General features: G+C 40.2%; 1 protein-coding gene across 1 annotated transcript; it reads right to left on the reverse strand.

The window, feature by feature from the left end:
* Positions 1 to 10158: 10158 nt before the first annotated feature.
* Positions 10159 to 16307, reverse strand: LOC125265333 (T-cell surface antigen CD2-like). Its single transcript, XM_048185472.1, has 6 exons — positions 16217 to 16307; positions 15574 to 15909; positions 14112 to 14408; positions 13201 to 13314; positions 13035 to 13096; positions 10159 to 11231 (listed from the first exon to the last, which is right to left on the reverse strand). The coding sequence occupies exons 1-6, from the start codon at positions 16257 to 16259 to the stop codon at positions 11166 to 11168; spliced, it is 918 nt and encodes a 305-aa protein (XP_048041429.1). The 5' UTR covers positions 16260 to 16307; the 3' UTR covers positions 10159 to 11165.
* Between the last annotated feature and the right edge of the window lie 1748 nt (positions 16308 to 18055).

Below are 18055 nucleotides of genomic sequence, written 5' to 3' on the forward strand. Positions count from 1 at the left end.
TTTCTTACAAGTATCTAATGAGGGGTTTAGTGCATTTTCAATATCTAGCTGATGAATTTGTTTCTCTAAATCAACTAATTTTGTTTTGTATAATTTATTCCGATACCCTTGATATGATAAAACACAACCTCTTATAAATGCTTTTAACGTTTCCCAGAGCAGTCCTGATGATGTCTCTGGCTTATCATTGCTATCGAAAAAAATTTCCAATTGCGAACTCATGAAATCAATGAATTTAGGATCGTCGATTAATTGAGGATCCATCCTCCATAAAGGGCGGATAAGAGATGTTTGATCGAAAACAACTTCAAATGAGACTGGGGCATGGTCTGAAATCAGTATATCATGAATTTTAGAGTTTAGGATATTGGAAATAAGGTTGCTGTCCACTAAAAAAAAATCAATATGGGTGTATACATTATGTACATGTGAGTGAAATGTATAATCTCTTTCGGTTGGGTACATAAGTCTCCATATGTCTACCAAATTAGAATTATTAATAAAAGCATTCAAAAAATTTCTTGAATTAGATTGCGGAGAAATTTTGAGCGATGATCTATCAAGATATGCGTCAAGGACGCAATTAAAGTCCCCACCTATAACAAGATTTGTTTGAGACAATTTAGGAATGAGAGAAAAGATCTTTCTAAAAAATTCTGGTTCGTCATAATTTGGACCGTACACATTTATTAACGTAATCGGGAAACCATAAATCTCACCAGATAGAATAATATAACGACCCTCCCTATCCGTTTTCAGAGTGTTTTGTTTAAATGGAACCCCTTTTCGAAATAAAATAGCAACCCCCCTAGATTTAACTGAAAAATTTGATTGATAGATCTGTCCTATCCAACTACCCTTTAGTTTATCTTTAGAGTCCTCTTTGAGATGAGTTTCCTGCAGAAAGATTATATCTGAGGAAAGAGATTTTAGATGTGATAATGTCTTGCTTCTCTTAACCGGATGGTTTAATCCTTTAACATTCCACGAGATGAATTTGAGACCTTTTCTGTTACTTTGAGTTGTTATTTTTTGCTTGAATAGAAATCAGGCCAATCATCTTCACTGCATGTATATTACTTTGAGGTATTTTAAACAGGCCTCCATCCCACATTCCCCAAAACGTAAACATTAATCCCGTCATCTAACCGACCAACTAGAACTTGCGGCGCGATACGAAATTACACAAAAAGTAAAGAAAAATATAATAACAAATGATATAAAAGATACAGTCAAATAAAACCTAACAGATACCTTCAAAAAGTGTCAAACCTTAAACTTCCAAAAACTCGTAACAGCACAGCTCCGTAATAAGGAGTTCAAAGGGAGCATCTCAATATAACATAACACAACAAAAGTCACTTAAAGAGTCATGTGAAGAGTCAGTGTTTAACATTAAAGATCAGCAGTCACATTATTCTTATCTTACTTGACTCAGTCCAACGACATCCTTTACACTGGTTCAGAAACTTCAAAGTTACTTTCAGCAAACCTGACCGCTTTATCTGGATCAGTAAAGTAGAACTCTTTGCTGTTGTACGAGACCCTCAGTTTAGCAGGGTATTGCAATCCGTATTTGACTCCGGGTTTATCCTTCAGCAACCCCTCGCGCGTTTGAAAAGTGCGCGTTGCTTTACCACCGCAGGCGGATAGTCCGGAAAGATGTTGATTCTTTGGCCCCTGAAGACAATCTGCTGCATCCTGGCCGCCTTTTGCATTATTTCTTCCATCTCGTGGACATAATGCAAGGGCAGAATGAAGGCACGAGGTGGTTCATCACTTCCAGGACGGGCGCGTAGAGCTCTGTGGGCTCGGTCAACGTGCGGAGGTTTCTCTAACGACAAGGCCTCTTTTAGGAGTTGGGCAACGAAATCTCTAGGCTTCACTCCGGATTCAGCGCCCTCTTTAATGTTCAGTATGCGGATATTTTGTCTTCTGCTGCGGCTTTCGAGATCTATGCATTTTTCAGTAAGTTGCTCCACGGTACGCTTTAGCTTTCCCAAATCTTGTTCTATCTTGACCACTGTGTCAGAAGAAGTGGAAGCGTAATTTTCCAGGCTTGTTAATTTCGCAGCATGGTCATCCATCGTAACCTTAATCTCTGAAATTGCTGCGCTGGCCTCATTTTTAAATGCTGACAGTTCTCCTCTGATAGCGACAGCGAGCTGTTCGATCTTTGAGTCTATAATTTCCCCAATGTCTGATTTGATTGAAATAAGTTCCGCGCGAAGGGAAGAGATCGCGTTGAGGATGGCTGAACTACCCGCCTCTGGAGCATCTTCCTCAGGCGTTTCTTCCACACTAGAGCCGGAGGCTATCACGGCCTGGTCTGGGGTTTTCCGAGATTTGGCCGGCATGTTTAGAGAACTGGACAAGTTAAATCCTGAAGTCGGCTAGTAGTTTCTAGAATGTAAGACTATAATTTTATCAGAACTCAAAATAACTGAAAAGATGTTCTGACAAAGTTATAATTAGATTTTTTACGGAGCCGTCGTCAAATGCGTGCTACTCTCTCATATCGAAACCGGAAGTCCCCGGGTTTTAACCTTTTTAAAGTGTACAGGATTAGAGCATATAGGATATAGTCTTAGTGGCGCTTATACCCATCTTGGTGAGAGAGGAGTCCATTGTGGAAGCTGGAGGAGCTGAACATGCAGTGCTAGCTGAAGCATGGGCTCTGATTCTCTGGGGTTGGTGGGGCACTATATACAAAACAACAACAACAACAAACCAACACAATACAGAAACATCACCCATGTAAGTTAGTAAGTTATACAGTAGGTGGCGGTAATACTCTTAAGGAATGAACGACCATTTAACAAGAAGAAGAAGAAGAAAATGAAACAACAGGCTTATGTTTCCACAGAATCTGCATTCATTCATTCGTTTTTTTCAGGTGAGTGGTAAAACGAACGGTGGATGTGACTCAATTTCATCTTATACTAGCTCTGATAGATGTTCATTTATTATTTCAAAATAAGCCTAGCCAAACTTGTACAGCTGATTTATTAAGATGGAATATGACATTTTTAATGTAATCTGTTGTATTTGTGAGTTTGTTATTACTCAAACTTTGATAGGGGGAGCACTGATCATTATTTTAATTTGTGTCTTATTCGTTTTATTCGTCTTATTCGTTCACAGGTGGGGTAAAATGCCCCCACTCTGTCAAAACAATTTGCTTTATACATTTACAGCAAGAGTGAGTACAGGCAGTTTTAACTTAAAGCTAAAAATACAAGCCAAAATAATAGTGGATAAATATCAATATTTATTAATGAACATTGCTGAAAGTCAGTCTGACAAACAATCAACATATAAATAGACTATTTGAAAAGTATTGTTAGCTGATGTTAGCTAACTAGCTAGTTGATGTTAATTTGAGGTAAATTTTAAATATTAAGTCCAAATACTTTTATTCAACACCACAAACAGCATTACCAGCTTCACTTATTACTAACCAGATTGACTAAATTTTGAGTTATTGTATCATTTAGGCATACAGACATCAAGAATCAGCATATGTATCTCAACAATAATGATACAAAAAAAGCTTCACACTGCAATGCATGCTGGGTATCACCATAGGACAAAACTCCCATCATGCACTGCAGTATGAATTAATGTCATCACTGTTGAGGATTGTATGCCATGTTTTCATGTCTAAGCCTGAGCAGTAATAGTTGTTCATCTTCAGCATTGGCATTTGTATAATGGATTTTTTTTGGCGCAATTTTGTAATAGCTGAATCTCCAAAAGAAACCAAAAAGAGACCTCTTTGTGATATTCATTTGAAATGGCTTTCAAACAGATCTTTTTTTCACATTGCAGCAAAACAGACTTAAAATACTCCGTCATTTTTATGTCTTTTGACATAAGTAATATATCAATTTAAACTATAGAATGTCTTATTTTATTTGTGTACACTCAGAGTAAAAACAAAATGTTGTGCTTTTTGTAAAATAAAGAAAACAAACATGATGCGTGATCTCTCGTCTCCCTCTGAACGAAGTCCAATCTGATAGTCTCAGAAAATGAAGTGTAACTTAGTTAATACTAATCACAAAAGTCAAATCAAAAACAAACATTCTATGTTTATGTAATCTGTATGAAAAGAGAGCCATGTCAGACGCCCTTGATTCAGCTCATTATCCACTAATGCGGCCATGCCCACGGAGCGAGCGCTATTAAGACGCAAATTCTCAAGTCAATACAGGCATACATCGTCTCAATCATGTATTTATTGTCTTGAAAAGTGTTTATCTGGATGTAAAAGCCATGGTTAGCGACCTCTGGAAGACATGCAGTTATGTTCTGGTGTATTTTCTTCTATAGATCAATTTCTTTAGCGCCCTCCGGCTGCAGTATGAATTGAAAACACCATTCATGGAATAGCCTCTTCTTCTTTAGATGAATTTGTGGACTAAAGGTGCACAGAGAGCGCCCTCCGACTGCAAGTATGAATTGAAAACACCAGCGCTCATAGTGATGACAATGAATATTAAATAAATATAACTCCTCTGTATAGAAAATTGACATAAACATATGAGAATCCAATATTTCTCCAAATGTGCATGCTTTTAAACTGAAAGCCTATATTCAGACTCTGTTTGCATCACAGAAATACATTATATTTTAAAGTATAATATAAAAACCATTATTTTATATTGTAATAATATTTTTCTGTATGTTTCATATACCTGTTATGGTACAGAGGGATCGGACACAGAAACAGAAGGGTGGTGAGGCTTGAGCAGTGAAACGTGGAAAGTGGGGTGAATGCGGTAACCTGGTGGAAGTTGGAGTTGGTAGGAGACCGGGTTGATCTGCTTGATGATGGGAAATGGGCCAATGAACCTGGGACTCAGCTTCCTGCAGGGCAGACGCAGCCTGATATCCCGTGTTGACAGCCAAACCTTCTGCCCAGGCTGGTAAACTGGGGGGTCGGAGCGGCGAAGGTCGGCTGTCAACCTGCGTCTGCGCAGGGCTCGTTGCAGCTGATGGTGTGCTGAGTCCCAGACCCTCTCGCTCTCTCGGAACCAGTAGTCCACCGCTGGTACGTTAGATGGTTCCCCGTCCCAGGGGAACAGTGGGGGTTGGTATCCGAGTGCGCACTGGAATGGAGTGAGGCCGGTGGTAGGTTGTCGTAGGGAGTTCTGTGCGTACTCGGCCCAACCCAAGTACTGGTTCCAAGAGTTCTGGTGGTCGTGACAGAAGGTACGGAGGAAGCGGCCGATCTCCTGGATCTTCCTTTCTGTCTGCCCGTTCGACTGTGGGTGGTATCCAGATGTTAAACTGACAGCCACACCTAGGAGCGAGTGGAAAGCCTTCCAGACATGAGAAATGAACTGCGGTCCTCTATCGGACACTATATCCTCAGGAATCCCGAAGTAACGGAACACATGGTTGAATAGCAGTTCAGCCGTTTCCATGGCAGTGGTTAGTCCTTTCAGAGGGATTAGACGACATGACTTGGAGAAACGATCGATGATAACCAGGATGCAAGTGTTCCCATCAGAAGTGGGAAGGTCGGTGATGAAATCAACTCCTAGGTGTGACCAGGGTCGATTTGGAACGGGCAGAGGAAGGAGCTTGTCGGATGGTAGATGGCGTGAGCTCTTTGAGATGGCGCACTCCCTGCAGCCCTGCACGTACCTTCTGACATCTGCCGCCATGTTTGGCCACCAGAAGCGTTCCTTCAGCAACGAGAGGGTTCCATTGACCCCCGGATGACCAGTGCCAAGTGACGTGTGAGCTGAGTGAATAGTCGGAGTGCATCATGATCGGGTGATGAAGAGCAAGCCTGGCGGGCAACCCGGCGGAGGGTTCGTGGAGGCATTGGAGGAGGGGATGGTCTCTTCTGACCACGTGATGGGACTCAAAATGAGGGAATTTGGAATGATCGGTTCAGGTTCTTCGGAACTTTCTTCTGGAGCATGAAGACGGGAGAGGGCGTCGGCTTTCATGTTCTTTGAACCTGGACGGTAGGAGATGGTATAGTGGAAGCGTGAGAAAAACATGGCCCATCGGGCTTGTCTCGGGTCTTTTGGCTGCACGGAGATATTCTAGGTTTTTATGATCAGTGAGGACCAGGAAAGGATGTTTGGCTCCCTCCAACCAATGCCTCCACTCTTCCAGGGCTAGCTCTGTCACCGATGTCATAGTTGACCTCCGCCGGGTTGAGCTTGCGGGAGAAGAAGGCACATGGATGGAGTCGGCTTGGGGTCCCCTGCTGCTGAGAAAGCACCGCTCCCACTCTGGTGGTAGAGGCGTCCACCTCCACGATGAAGGGCAGCTCTGGATCGGGGTGGACGAGGAGGGGAGCGGTGGTGAAGGCTTCCTTGAGGAGGTTGAAAGAGGTGGTGGCAGCTGGGGTCCAGGACAGAGACTTGGGCTTATGGCGTAGGAGGCTAGTGAGAGGATGAGTTATGGAACTGTAGTTTTTGATGAATCGGCGGTAAAAGTTAGCAAATCCCAGAAATCTTTGGAGATCTTTGATGGTAGAGGGTTCTGGCCAGTTCGTGATGGCAATGTTCGGCCAGGCTCCGGGAGTAGATGAGGATGTCATCGATGTCATTGACCAGGCCATACGGCATGACGAGGTACTCGTAGTGGCCGGTGGGCATGATGAAGGCGGTCTTCCACTCGTCCCCCTCGCGTATCCGGATGAGGTTGTACGCGCTGCGGAGGTCCAGCTTCGTGAACACAGTGGCACCACGGAGATGTTCCAAAGCTGCCGGGACGAGAGGAAGGGGATAACGGAATTTCACTGTTACCTTGTTTAGTGAGCGGTAATCGATGCAGGGCCTCAAGCCTCCATCCTTCTTTGCCACGAAGAAGAAGCTTGATGCAGCAGAGGACGTTGATAGACGAATATAGCCTTGACTGAGAGCCTCCTTGATGTACTCCTCCATGGCCTTCTCCTCCGGGATGGAAAGTGGGTAGATCTTACCCTTTGGCACTGGTTCACCCGGAAGCAGATCTATGGCACAGTCCCATGGCCGGTGTGGAGGCAGCTTCGAGGCTCTCTGGGGGCAGAAGACATCACTGAAGGGGGCGTAACACTTAGGGATGTCGATGGAGCGTTTCTCTACTGGACTCTCAATGGAGGTTGCACAGATTGGAAGTTCTTTGGAGGGAGCTCATGGAATGAGAAGTTCAGAGATGCATTGTGAGAAACAGGTTTCGCCCCACTTCAGGATTTCACCCGTTTTCCAGGAGATGGTGGGATTATGCTGCTCCAACCAGGGGCGCCCTAGAACCACGTCAGCGGTGGAATCCTCCAGAACCAGCAGATGAATATCCTCTCTGTGTAGAAGCCGACTTGCAGTTGGATGGGTCCTACCACACGACGGACTTGCTTAAGGCTGAGCGTTTTTCCAGTTATGGAACTGATCTGGTAGATGGTCGGAGACGGAGAGGTCTTGAGGCGGAGTTGCCAGCAGAGGGCGCCGGAGATGAAGTTGCCGGCTGACCCTGAGTCGAGGAGCGCCACCACTGTAAGCGAAGTATCAGCAGCAGTAAGATTGACAATAGTGGTGAGTGGTTTCATTTTCTGAGTTGAAGGAAGAATGGCACTAATCATGGGACGAGGTGGTCGTGTGGGGCATGCGGAGAGGACATGCCCCGGTGTACCACAATACAGGCAGAGGTTCAGGGTCAGCCGACGTTGTCGTTCCGCAGGAGAGAGACGAGAATTCTCCACCTCCATGTGTTCGTTGGCTGGTTCTGGGGAGCTGACGGGTTCGGAACGGCAGAGGAGTGAGGTGGAGAGCGACTGGCCCTGGTGTTCTTGAAGACACGCTTGCATACGAGTGGCGCAGCGGATGGATAGCTGGATGAACTTCTCTAGGCCGATGGAATCCTCGTATGCAGCGAGATGCAGCCGCACCCGAGGTTCCAGTCCTTGGTGATAGGTAGTGATCAAAGCCTGTTCATTCCATCCACTTACGGCAGCCAGCGTTCTAAATTGCAAAGCATAATCATAAATGGACATTGAACCTTGTTTGAGATTATAGAGTTTCTCACCAGCAGATGCATCAGTAACGGGTTTCCCGAAAACCTCCCGGAAGTGGGAAATGAAGGCTGAATATGACTGAGTAATAGCGCCATGTTGTGACCAGATGGAGTCAGCCCACTTTAATGCTTTGCCGCCAAGTTGAGAGATGAGGAACGCTATTTTGGCTGTGTCGTTCGGGTACAGGTGCGGCTGCATCTCCAGGACCAGTTCACACTGCAGCAGAAAACCGCTGCAATCCTCCGCCGATCCTGAGTAGGGCGCTGGTTTGGCCATGGGACTGGCGTAAACAGGTGGAGAAGGAGATGGGACCGTGTTGACGGTTGTGACTGCTGGTGCCGGTGAAGGAGAGATGTTTGTGGATGGCGGTGATGGATTGAGGGTGAGAGTGCGGCATAGTGCATCCACAAGTGCTTGAAAGGGATCCTGTTGGCTCATACTGGTTCAGCTGTTATGGTCCAGTCTTCTGTTATGGTACAGAGGGGTCGGACACAGATGTTACACAGGTAAGTAGTCTTTATTGAAACCAGTGAGCAGAGATAGTAGTGCAGGAGTGAATACGTGGATGGTAGAGATGAATGGTGATAGTTACTGTCCTTTTGTGGTTGCAGGTTGGAGAGTCTTTGGTAATGCTGGAGCTGGAGAACACAGGAGACGTAGGAGCACTCACACGGAGACGAGGAACACACTGGGAGATCGGGAAGCACAGGAGACAGGTAAGTAGCAAGCGGGGAGTCCTTGAGGTAAGCATACATGTGAGTATAGCAAAACGAGACCGGACATCGAGTGCTGGGTGTGAGTGCTCTTTATGCGGGTGTTGATGAAAGTGATAATGACGTGCAGGTGGCGGTGATCAGTATTCGGGTGATTGAGTGCGTTGGGATTGGTGCACGGTGGAGCCTGACGTGTCTGTGACAGTACCATGATGAGCTTGAGACATCACAGAAGGTTTTTTTCACAGCCTACCTGACTGAAAGGCCTCATTAATATGCAAGTCATTTCAGCTCATTATTATGCAATTCTTTTGACTTCTCAGGTGTAAATGACCCATTATTCATGGTGATTCACGCATACTGTGTTTCTTGGCAAAAAGTGTCTTACAAAAACTAAATCAATATATTGTTTTATATGAACAAGTAGGAAGGATAATTTTTACATAATTTTAAAGCAAAAATTCTAGTCTACAACATAGAATACCCTAAAGTATTATAAACACAGATTTAATATACTTTTTTTGGCCTTATTTCAGTGACTTAAGTTTTTGTTTTTTTCAATAACCACGCATAAACGTTATACCTTCAAAAACACATGTACTTACATGTTCCTCACATATTATGGTAGCCTAGTTTGAAATGTCAGGGCATGTCAAAATCCAGGCCCCAAATCAGCCTCAGACTCCAGAGAGTTAACTCAGGGATTTTGCTGTGTACAGACAGTGTTTGGGAAAAAAATATTCTAAAAATGTAAATATATTTTCCTTAAATTACATGTACTTCCTAACTACAGGCCTTAATATTCTCATAACTGTGATGTTCTGCAAAACATCAAGCTTTAAAACACTTTTCTTACTGCTGAAAATTAGATCACTTACCGTGAAATCCATTTTCTCTCAAGTACGTCGTCAGTGAAAGCTTTACAGTAAATACTTCACTCTTGTCAACGTAGTCCATAGCAACAACAAAAATGTATCTTGACTTGATCTAGTGGTTATTTTGGAAAAAACGTTTTACCACAAGGGGACGTTTTTCCCCACTCTACCCTATATCACATAATTCTGACTTTATAACATTCAATTAAATGCACTTAATATTCAGTTATATTTTGCAAAAAGGATAAAACAAGAACAGTAAATGAAATACAGAGGGCCCCAGTGAAGGTTGAAATTTATATTTAATAATAAATGGTAAGTCCATTTTCATACACTAAATTAAAATAGAACATTTTCTGTATGCTATACTGGTAAACCACTAACTTAAAACAAAAATTCAGACATCACAATAACACCAAAAGATATGACACAAAGAGTGAAAACAAAACTGAGACATTCCTTTAATCTACTGAATTCATTTCAATTCACATTTATTTGTATAGCGCTTTTCACAATACATATCGTTTCAAAGAAGCTTTACAGAGAATGCATGTCAAAATTACAATTTAAAGAAGAATGCAGTTAGCAAATAATGTAATAATTTGGGCAATTAATTTACAAACACTGTTAGCATTTAACTTTAAGATAGAAGCAATGAGCTCCTGGAAAAATGAATTAAATATTAATAATAATACTGAAGCCTTATGAAATTTCCAACCTGATCTCACAGCAATTAGTTTTTTGCTAAATCGTAAGTATTTTACAAGTTGCCAAATTCGTATGAATTCATACATATGACCTACCCCTAACCCCGCCCCTAAACCTTGGTCATGAGATACTGTTGGAAATCTCACGGGGGAGAATTCATCACTATTGCCTCAGAATCTTGGACTGAAGCAGAGTGCAGCTGACAAAGACTCTGAGCTATGTAACACGGCAGCGTACACATTGCCTCGTTTCCTCCTCTCAGGGAAGAGAACTTTGTTTCAGTACACAGCAGACCACTGCCCTAAGTTGGGGGGCTTGCTTATAACATGAAGAGTGGGCGACTGAACCTTGAGAAGCAGGGCTATATCCTGAAGGGTTGGGTGAGAGTAATGCGTACACTTAGTCGGCATGAGCCCATTACCAGAATTTCTAAGGTCCATCACTGTTAATGAGGGCAGATGGACTCATGCCGCACCGCTTCCGAGTGGGCATCACCCAGGCAGAAACACAAGGTCCAGAAGGCATCTGAAAGAAAAGTAATACTCACTGGAACGCTGCAGCAATCAAGGCCCCATCTCCTGGATGAGCGTACCTCAACGGCGAGCTGTAGATGGCTTCTTGTAGCTGAAGGAAAAGATTCTGAGGCAATGCCATTCAGCACTGCCTCATAGCGTGGGGGAGCCCATCTCAATTTCACGAGTTTAAACGCCATTGATAGTCTTTCTTAAGATTTCATAAGGCTTCAGTAGTTTCGAGGAAAGAGGTGATAACCCCAAGCGTCAGCTATGATGCAGTGTCGAGAGACAGACTCGAAAGGGAACCAAAAGTGTAAAGCAGGGGGACTTATTTCCATTATTCACAGTATTTGATCATCTTTTTTTTGGGGACATTTTCATACACTGCATCATTCTTCGATTTCTGAAAGGAAACACAAACTCAATCAGGAACCTGCTGATGTGACAGAAAATGAATAGAAGATCTTTCTCTCTGAACCTAACTTTGTTATTATTAACAACGAGACCTTATTAATCTACAAATACTGTAAAATTTGTTCTGTTTTGAAAAAATACTGCTACAGATCAGACTCTAACATGGAGCAGCTAGAGGAAATGACCTCAATCGTGACTTTTTAAACAGTTAAAACTTCAAACAGACTGTTTAAGTTCTGAAGGTTTGTCACGGCAGCCTCTGTGCTGAGAATGATTGTCTTTCACACAGAAGCAACAGCAGAGATGGAGTTGCAACACTTCTACAAAGAAACCAATGGCTGCTAAAGCTGCATTTGAGCTCAGAACAATGATGAACCGCAGAGCAGGCTTCAGCTCAGCTAACAAGAGTTTACAACTCTGTGTCCTACTTTCTTTCCAGTAAAAAATGAATAGTTTAAAATGCACGTAAACCCCTCAAAATTAGCCTATGCATGACAAAATCTAATTTATTTGCATGTATTGGTTTTCTTTTTTCCACACAGATATCTGTGCATTAAAATAAAGTCTTCTTTGTTGTCAGATAAATCCACAAGCCGCTCAAAAATGCCAGGTCAAACATCAACAGGCCCGGTTGTTTCAGTGTCCAAATTCTAAGCATACTTACAAGTTGAGAAAACTATTTTCGGTGGTATAAGTGTTTGTAAATTAATTGCCTAAATTACTACATTATTTGCTAACTGCGTTCTTTAAATTATAATGTTGCATTATTATAATGCATTCTCTGTAAAGCTGCTTTGAAACGATATGTATTGTCAAAAGCGCTATACAAATAAATGTGAATTGAATTGGTATTTTTTTAAAAGCGCGAGGAGGACAATCATTAGAGGAGGACAATCAAGCTCCCCTCATCGCACCACGGCAAACGCAAACGTCTGCTGTTTTCAGTTGGTAAAAATTGTGTAAGAAAAATAGATATCAAAGTAAAAATAGATATGAATTCAGAATATCAGTGACAGAAAGTCACCATTCTCTTTTTTGTATGGGAAAAAAGTGTAAATGGTGCTTCAGGTAACATTCAGCCTAAAACATTATTGAATGAACACTTTGGACCCACTTTATATTAAGTGGCCTTAACTAATATGTACCTACATTTAAATTAATCATTTGATACAATGCACTTATTGTGTACATACATGTTTTTACATTGTACTTATATTTTAAAAAACACCTGCATGTAAATTACATCTGTAATTAATTTCTGTAATTACATTTATAATTACACTGTTGACCCATCCCTTAACCCTTACCCCTACCCTTAAACCTACCCATACCACCAAATCTGTCCCTAACCTTACCTGTATCCAACCTCAATAGCAGCAAAAGTGTTTTGCAATTCAATATGAACCCAATAAGTACATTGTACTTATTTTTTGATGTAAGTACATAGTAGTTAAGGCCACTTAATATAAAGTGGGACCAACACTTTTATGTTTAATAATTTATCAATGATAAAATATTACTGTTACTGAAAAATGCAATTAATTATTATAATTAATTAATTAATACATCTTAAGTGATGTGTTTTTTTTTTTTTTTTTTATGTGACTGGCAAACAGCACACTATACTGCCATAAAAACACATGCTTAAATTACCTTGTTTTTGCTGGTCTATACTAAAGGTACTAATGATGACGGTTGAGTTTTTAATCCACCCACGTCTGTTCACTGACCGTCTGATGCGGCAAACTTCAATCACACTAACTGACTGCAACAACTTCTTTTAACTTCTTACCTTTTGTCGTGTTTTTGGTTTACGCAACGCTGAATCAGTTCCGTCTTCTTTCGGTCTCTGGACTGCATTTATGATAACCACAGATGTGATAAAACAACATATTTTCAATATTTGTGTCTTAGATAAAGATAATTACTTCTACAGATTAATTTCTTGCTCTCCTGACCTGTTTTTCTTTGTTTCCTGCAGATGCAGAAGATCCCAATGACAGCAGCTAGAATCAAGAGAAAACCAGAGGCAGCAGCAGAGATCAACACTATGGGCAATAAAGGTAGGCCATCTGTAATGGATGAAAGGAGACATTAGTGTGAGTGACACACTATCAAACATTAACACTGAGAGTAAATCAGTACTAATATCACACTGATTCTTGAGAAAAGGGACAAAACATGTTTTATAAATGTGTTTTTATTATTTAATGATACATTATTTCTGAAAGGTCTCAGCTAATGAACCATGTAAGGGAACAGGTTTTTTCTGAAATTGTTTTTTTTTTTTTTTCCTAAAAATGTACATTTATTCAATTCTGTACTTAATTTGTGTCAACTACGTCAGATGCATTAAAAAGCATATCCAGTTCCTAAATTCCCTAATTCTAAATAAATAAACTAGATGGCGGAGTTGACATGTTAAAGCTGTGACCGCAGAGACTTCAACATTGTTTGTATAAAATATGAAAAAAATATATAACTTCCAGGACTATGAATTATAAAAAATCCTGATGGAGTTAATGCAAAAAAATATAATATATAATATAATAATATATAATGATATATTACAGATCTCTACCATTTCAAATCAAATTTAAATTGCATTTTTAAACACTTTGTTTGGCAATTTTGCATTGTGACCTCATGCTGAAGGCAGGCTAAATTACATGTATTTCCAAGTACATAGCATGTATTTAAATTTAAATTATTTAAAAATAAAAGCAATGAATGTCCTGAGTATTCACATTTCCTTTAGATGTAACTTTTTAAGTATATTTATTTTGATGAATGTATTTTTAACATAAAGAGGGCTTTTGTGTGTAGGACATGTTTTGTCCCTTATCTCAAGAATCAGTGATCATCATACCTGCACATGTGGGACAGAGTTGAGTGATGTTCAGGTGTCTCGTATGGTTAGCGAATGAATTGTTCAGCACACAGCTGTAGGTGTTTTTATCCTGATATTCCACCTCCAGAGGTAGAGAGAGACTGATGCTGAGATCAGACACACTGATGCTGGACAGTAAACTGTTTCCTTTGTACCAGGAGAGAGTCACATGACTCACATTCACAGCTGAACACACCAATGAACAATTTGATGAAGATGATGATGATGATGAACATTGTGAAGAGTTACTGCTGATGACAGGAACAGGCAGACGAACTGGAAAACATGAATGTGGGTCAATCAACACATCAATCAATTTTTATTTTTGGGTGAAGTAACCACCTCAGTCAACAGCATGTGTTGTGCATTGATTACCACAAAAAATAATTATGACTCGCCACTTGTTTTCTTTAAAGAAAAAGGTTTCAGTGAGATGCCTACAATAGAAATCAATGGGGCCAATCTGTAAACTCTTAAATACTGTTTAGGGGCTGTGTTAAGTTAAATTCTCATTTTACAGGATGCTGATTTAGCCCATAATTTTATTTTCTGCCATAAAATACAGGGATTCTGGTGTGAGGTTTTTAAAGTGCTTTCAGATGTCCTCAATGTAAACTTTGAACCAGACCCAGAGCTCATTATTTTAGGATATGCTTACGATATATATTCGTTGAACAAAAATTTCTTACATATAGTCTGATAGCAGCCAAAAAACTGTTACAACTGTTCTGGAAAAAGGTTGACCCTCCTGTGGCTTGAGGAACTGATGTCTACTCTACACTTGGAACAAACTAGATACCTTTTGAAAGGCAACATTGGACAATTCCACACGATTTGGGACCCTTTCATCTGCTACCTCAGTAGGAATGTTATTCCTTAATGCAGTGTACTGTACGCTAACTGAAGTGTTGTGCATTAATGTCGCTCGATTGTGTATTAACAATCAGGAAACAGGGTGTTGGTTATACTTAATAGATTTAATATTTATTTATTTAATTTCTTAGTTTATTTATTTTGTGCATATAAGAAAATTAATCCTGGAATCTGTAATTATTTCAAGACTATTCAATGTTTGAATAAAAAACAAAACAAAACAAAAAAATCGTATTTTCCAGCTTGGTCGCTCGACAACATAACACAACACTAAAAGGCTGGGAAAAATTATGATTTAAACAGATTTACAGCTCAAAAATACACTAGTTTTGACAGAATATATATATATATTTTTAAATTATAAGCTTCACATTTCTACTTTTATATCTTAAAAAAACTGACCTTGTTGACTTCCACTCTTAGCGCATCGCCGTAACCTTCAAAATTATTTTTGTGGTAATCAAACTTATGCCACAAATGCTGTGGATTAAATTCATTTGTACTGAACCAATGATTCTTTTAATAAAACAAGAATATGCGATTTTGTGGACAAATGCTCTCTACTCACCATAGACAGAAACATTGAAAGTTTTTGTTGTCAGATCCACTCCTCTTATCTCTAGTTCATAACGTCCAGCATGTTCAGTTGTGATGTTTGTGATGGTCAGAGATCCAGTTTGATTGTCCAGCTTCAGTCTGTCTCTGAATCTCCCATCAGGACCATTAGATGTGATGAACAATTTATAATTTCTACTGATTTCAGCTATAATATGCTTTTCAGCTCCATATTTCCACAGTATATTGTCGCCTTTCTGTACTTCAGCAGCATCAATGTATAAAGTGACAGAATCTCCCTCCATTACTGGCACTGATTGTATTTCATTTGTTTCAGCAGCAAACACACCTGAAGAACAGATTTTACCCAGATTATTGTTGTGTGTTTAGAAAGTCTGAAATCAGCTTGTAACCTTTAACAGCAGCAAAGACACCAAACAAAAGGTGACATTCTGTATATGAAAAAACTGATGTGTGTGAATCAATAATCTTTAATGTTTTTTCTGTTTGTAGAAAAAAATAAATATGTCAAGTTGCACACAAGTTAAATACAGCCAAGTAAAACTAGTAGTTGTCTAATTACTTCAGACAGTAGCGGCATCTTTTTTTCTCCAAACGGAAATAAATGAAGATATAAAAATGCATTTATAACTTACCAACCAGACAACACAAACAGAGCAAAACAAGCGTGTGAAACATTTTCTTCTCTTGTTCAGTGAAACTCTGATCTAATAAGACTATCTGCTGATAACAATGAAGCTGGTGTGTGAATCCTCCCACGAAGAGAGTTTGACCACCCTTAGTTCACACGCACACTCTTACACGTGTTATGGATTTGATATATTGATCTGGCTCTTAAGACTTTAAATAAATGGTGGAAAATAATCTGGAAAACATTTGTTAAAAATATAACATTTATAGTTTCTGAAAGGCAGTTTTTGACTGTGTCAAATAGGGTGAATTCAGGTTGATTGGGACACTTTTTCCCCAATCAATCTTAATTCACCCTATGAAGAAGTAGAAGAGTGGTAAATTGGATTAGTCAATCTAAATGTAATGATAACATAAATGCAAATGTTGCTGTTTCACATTATTGCTAGTCTTACTGAAGTGTGACTCGACTCGTGAGCAGCTCCATTTTGGGGTCAAACTGCTGCGGTCGTTTTACTGCAGAAACCTGATGCGAACAGTTGGGTAGACAATTAGCTTGTGCATGATAACGGACCATCTGTTTGATGTATGTTTAGTTTGTAGGTGAAGGGCTTCTTCCTGCCCTGCTGTCATGAACTTGACTCATCTGACTTATCTCCTTCACAGAACACAGTGTTACTTTATCATTTAGTTACGATTCTAAATATATAGTCTTGTAATTTGGTAGAGATGTCTAATATAATGGTTTGTTAAAGGGATCGTTCACCCAAAAATGGAAATTCTGTCATCATTTACTCTGCCTAGTAGTTCCAAGCCTGTATGAATTTCTTTATGTTGAACACAAAGGAAGATATTTAGAAGAACAAAGAGATTCATACAGGTTTGAATAGTCGAGTAAATGATGACAGAATTTTCATTTTTGGGTGAACTATCCCAAAAATCCTAAAAAGGATGTGATGAATAATGCAAGATTTGCTCACTGATTCATTGTTACCCTTTCTGCAGGTTACACAGTTACACCAGTAGGTGGCGACAAATGAGCATCTTATCTTATGAAACCATACGCCCTTGCGATCTTCTCAGAGTCTGCATTTAATTTCACTTATTTATGCCCTTCCCTTGCTAATTTCCCTTCATCTTGTTCATTTATGTTGTGCGAGTGCCCACTACTGGCGGAGAGTACATTTACGTGACGAAGATATACTAAAAACAGAAATGGTTACACAAAATGTAATGTATTATGCTGCCAGGCCAGTAGTTGGTGATGACACTTTGTAAAAAAACACCTAAAGACTGAACAAGTAATACGCATGTGCTTCTCCGTCTTCGCAAATTTGCATTTTTCAGTTTACACAGTGACAGTATCAATTTGAAAACATGCACTTTAAAACACTTTTTCTAAAGTTTGCTTTTTTAGGCCTCTGAAATGCCATTGTTATGTAAATTAATGGCCTTCTTTCATCCACTTGATGAAATTCAAACACTTCAGAATGGCGGCAGGGATTCCCCTGAGGGAAACTGCTTAGGAAAGTTCACAAGTTTCTAAAAGTGGAGTTAAGCGCAGCCCATGTCCACACTTTCATGAGGTAATGCTGTTTTGACTGTCAGGTAGAAGTCTGCTGCATAGCTCTCTTTAGTTTGACCTCTGCAAGTGTATGCATCAAGGAAGCATATTGGTTGCAAAGGGGGCGCTCACGAGCACCCTTTTGTAACCTAAAATGACCAAAAGGACACATTACGTTCCTGTGGACTTGTGCTCATCCACAAAAACTTAAGTGTGCATAAAGTGTCATTTGGGACAAGGTCTTTGTCCCTTTATGGCCTTCCCATATATAATGATGATC

The sequence above is a fragment of the Megalobrama amblycephala genome, linkage group LG3 (genome assembly GCF_018812025.1).
Source record: "Megalobrama amblycephala isolate DHTTF-2021 linkage group LG3, ASM1881202v1, whole genome shotgun sequence".
NCBI lineage: Eukaryota > Metazoa > Chordata > Actinopteri > Cypriniformes > Xenocyprididae > Megalobrama > Megalobrama amblycephala.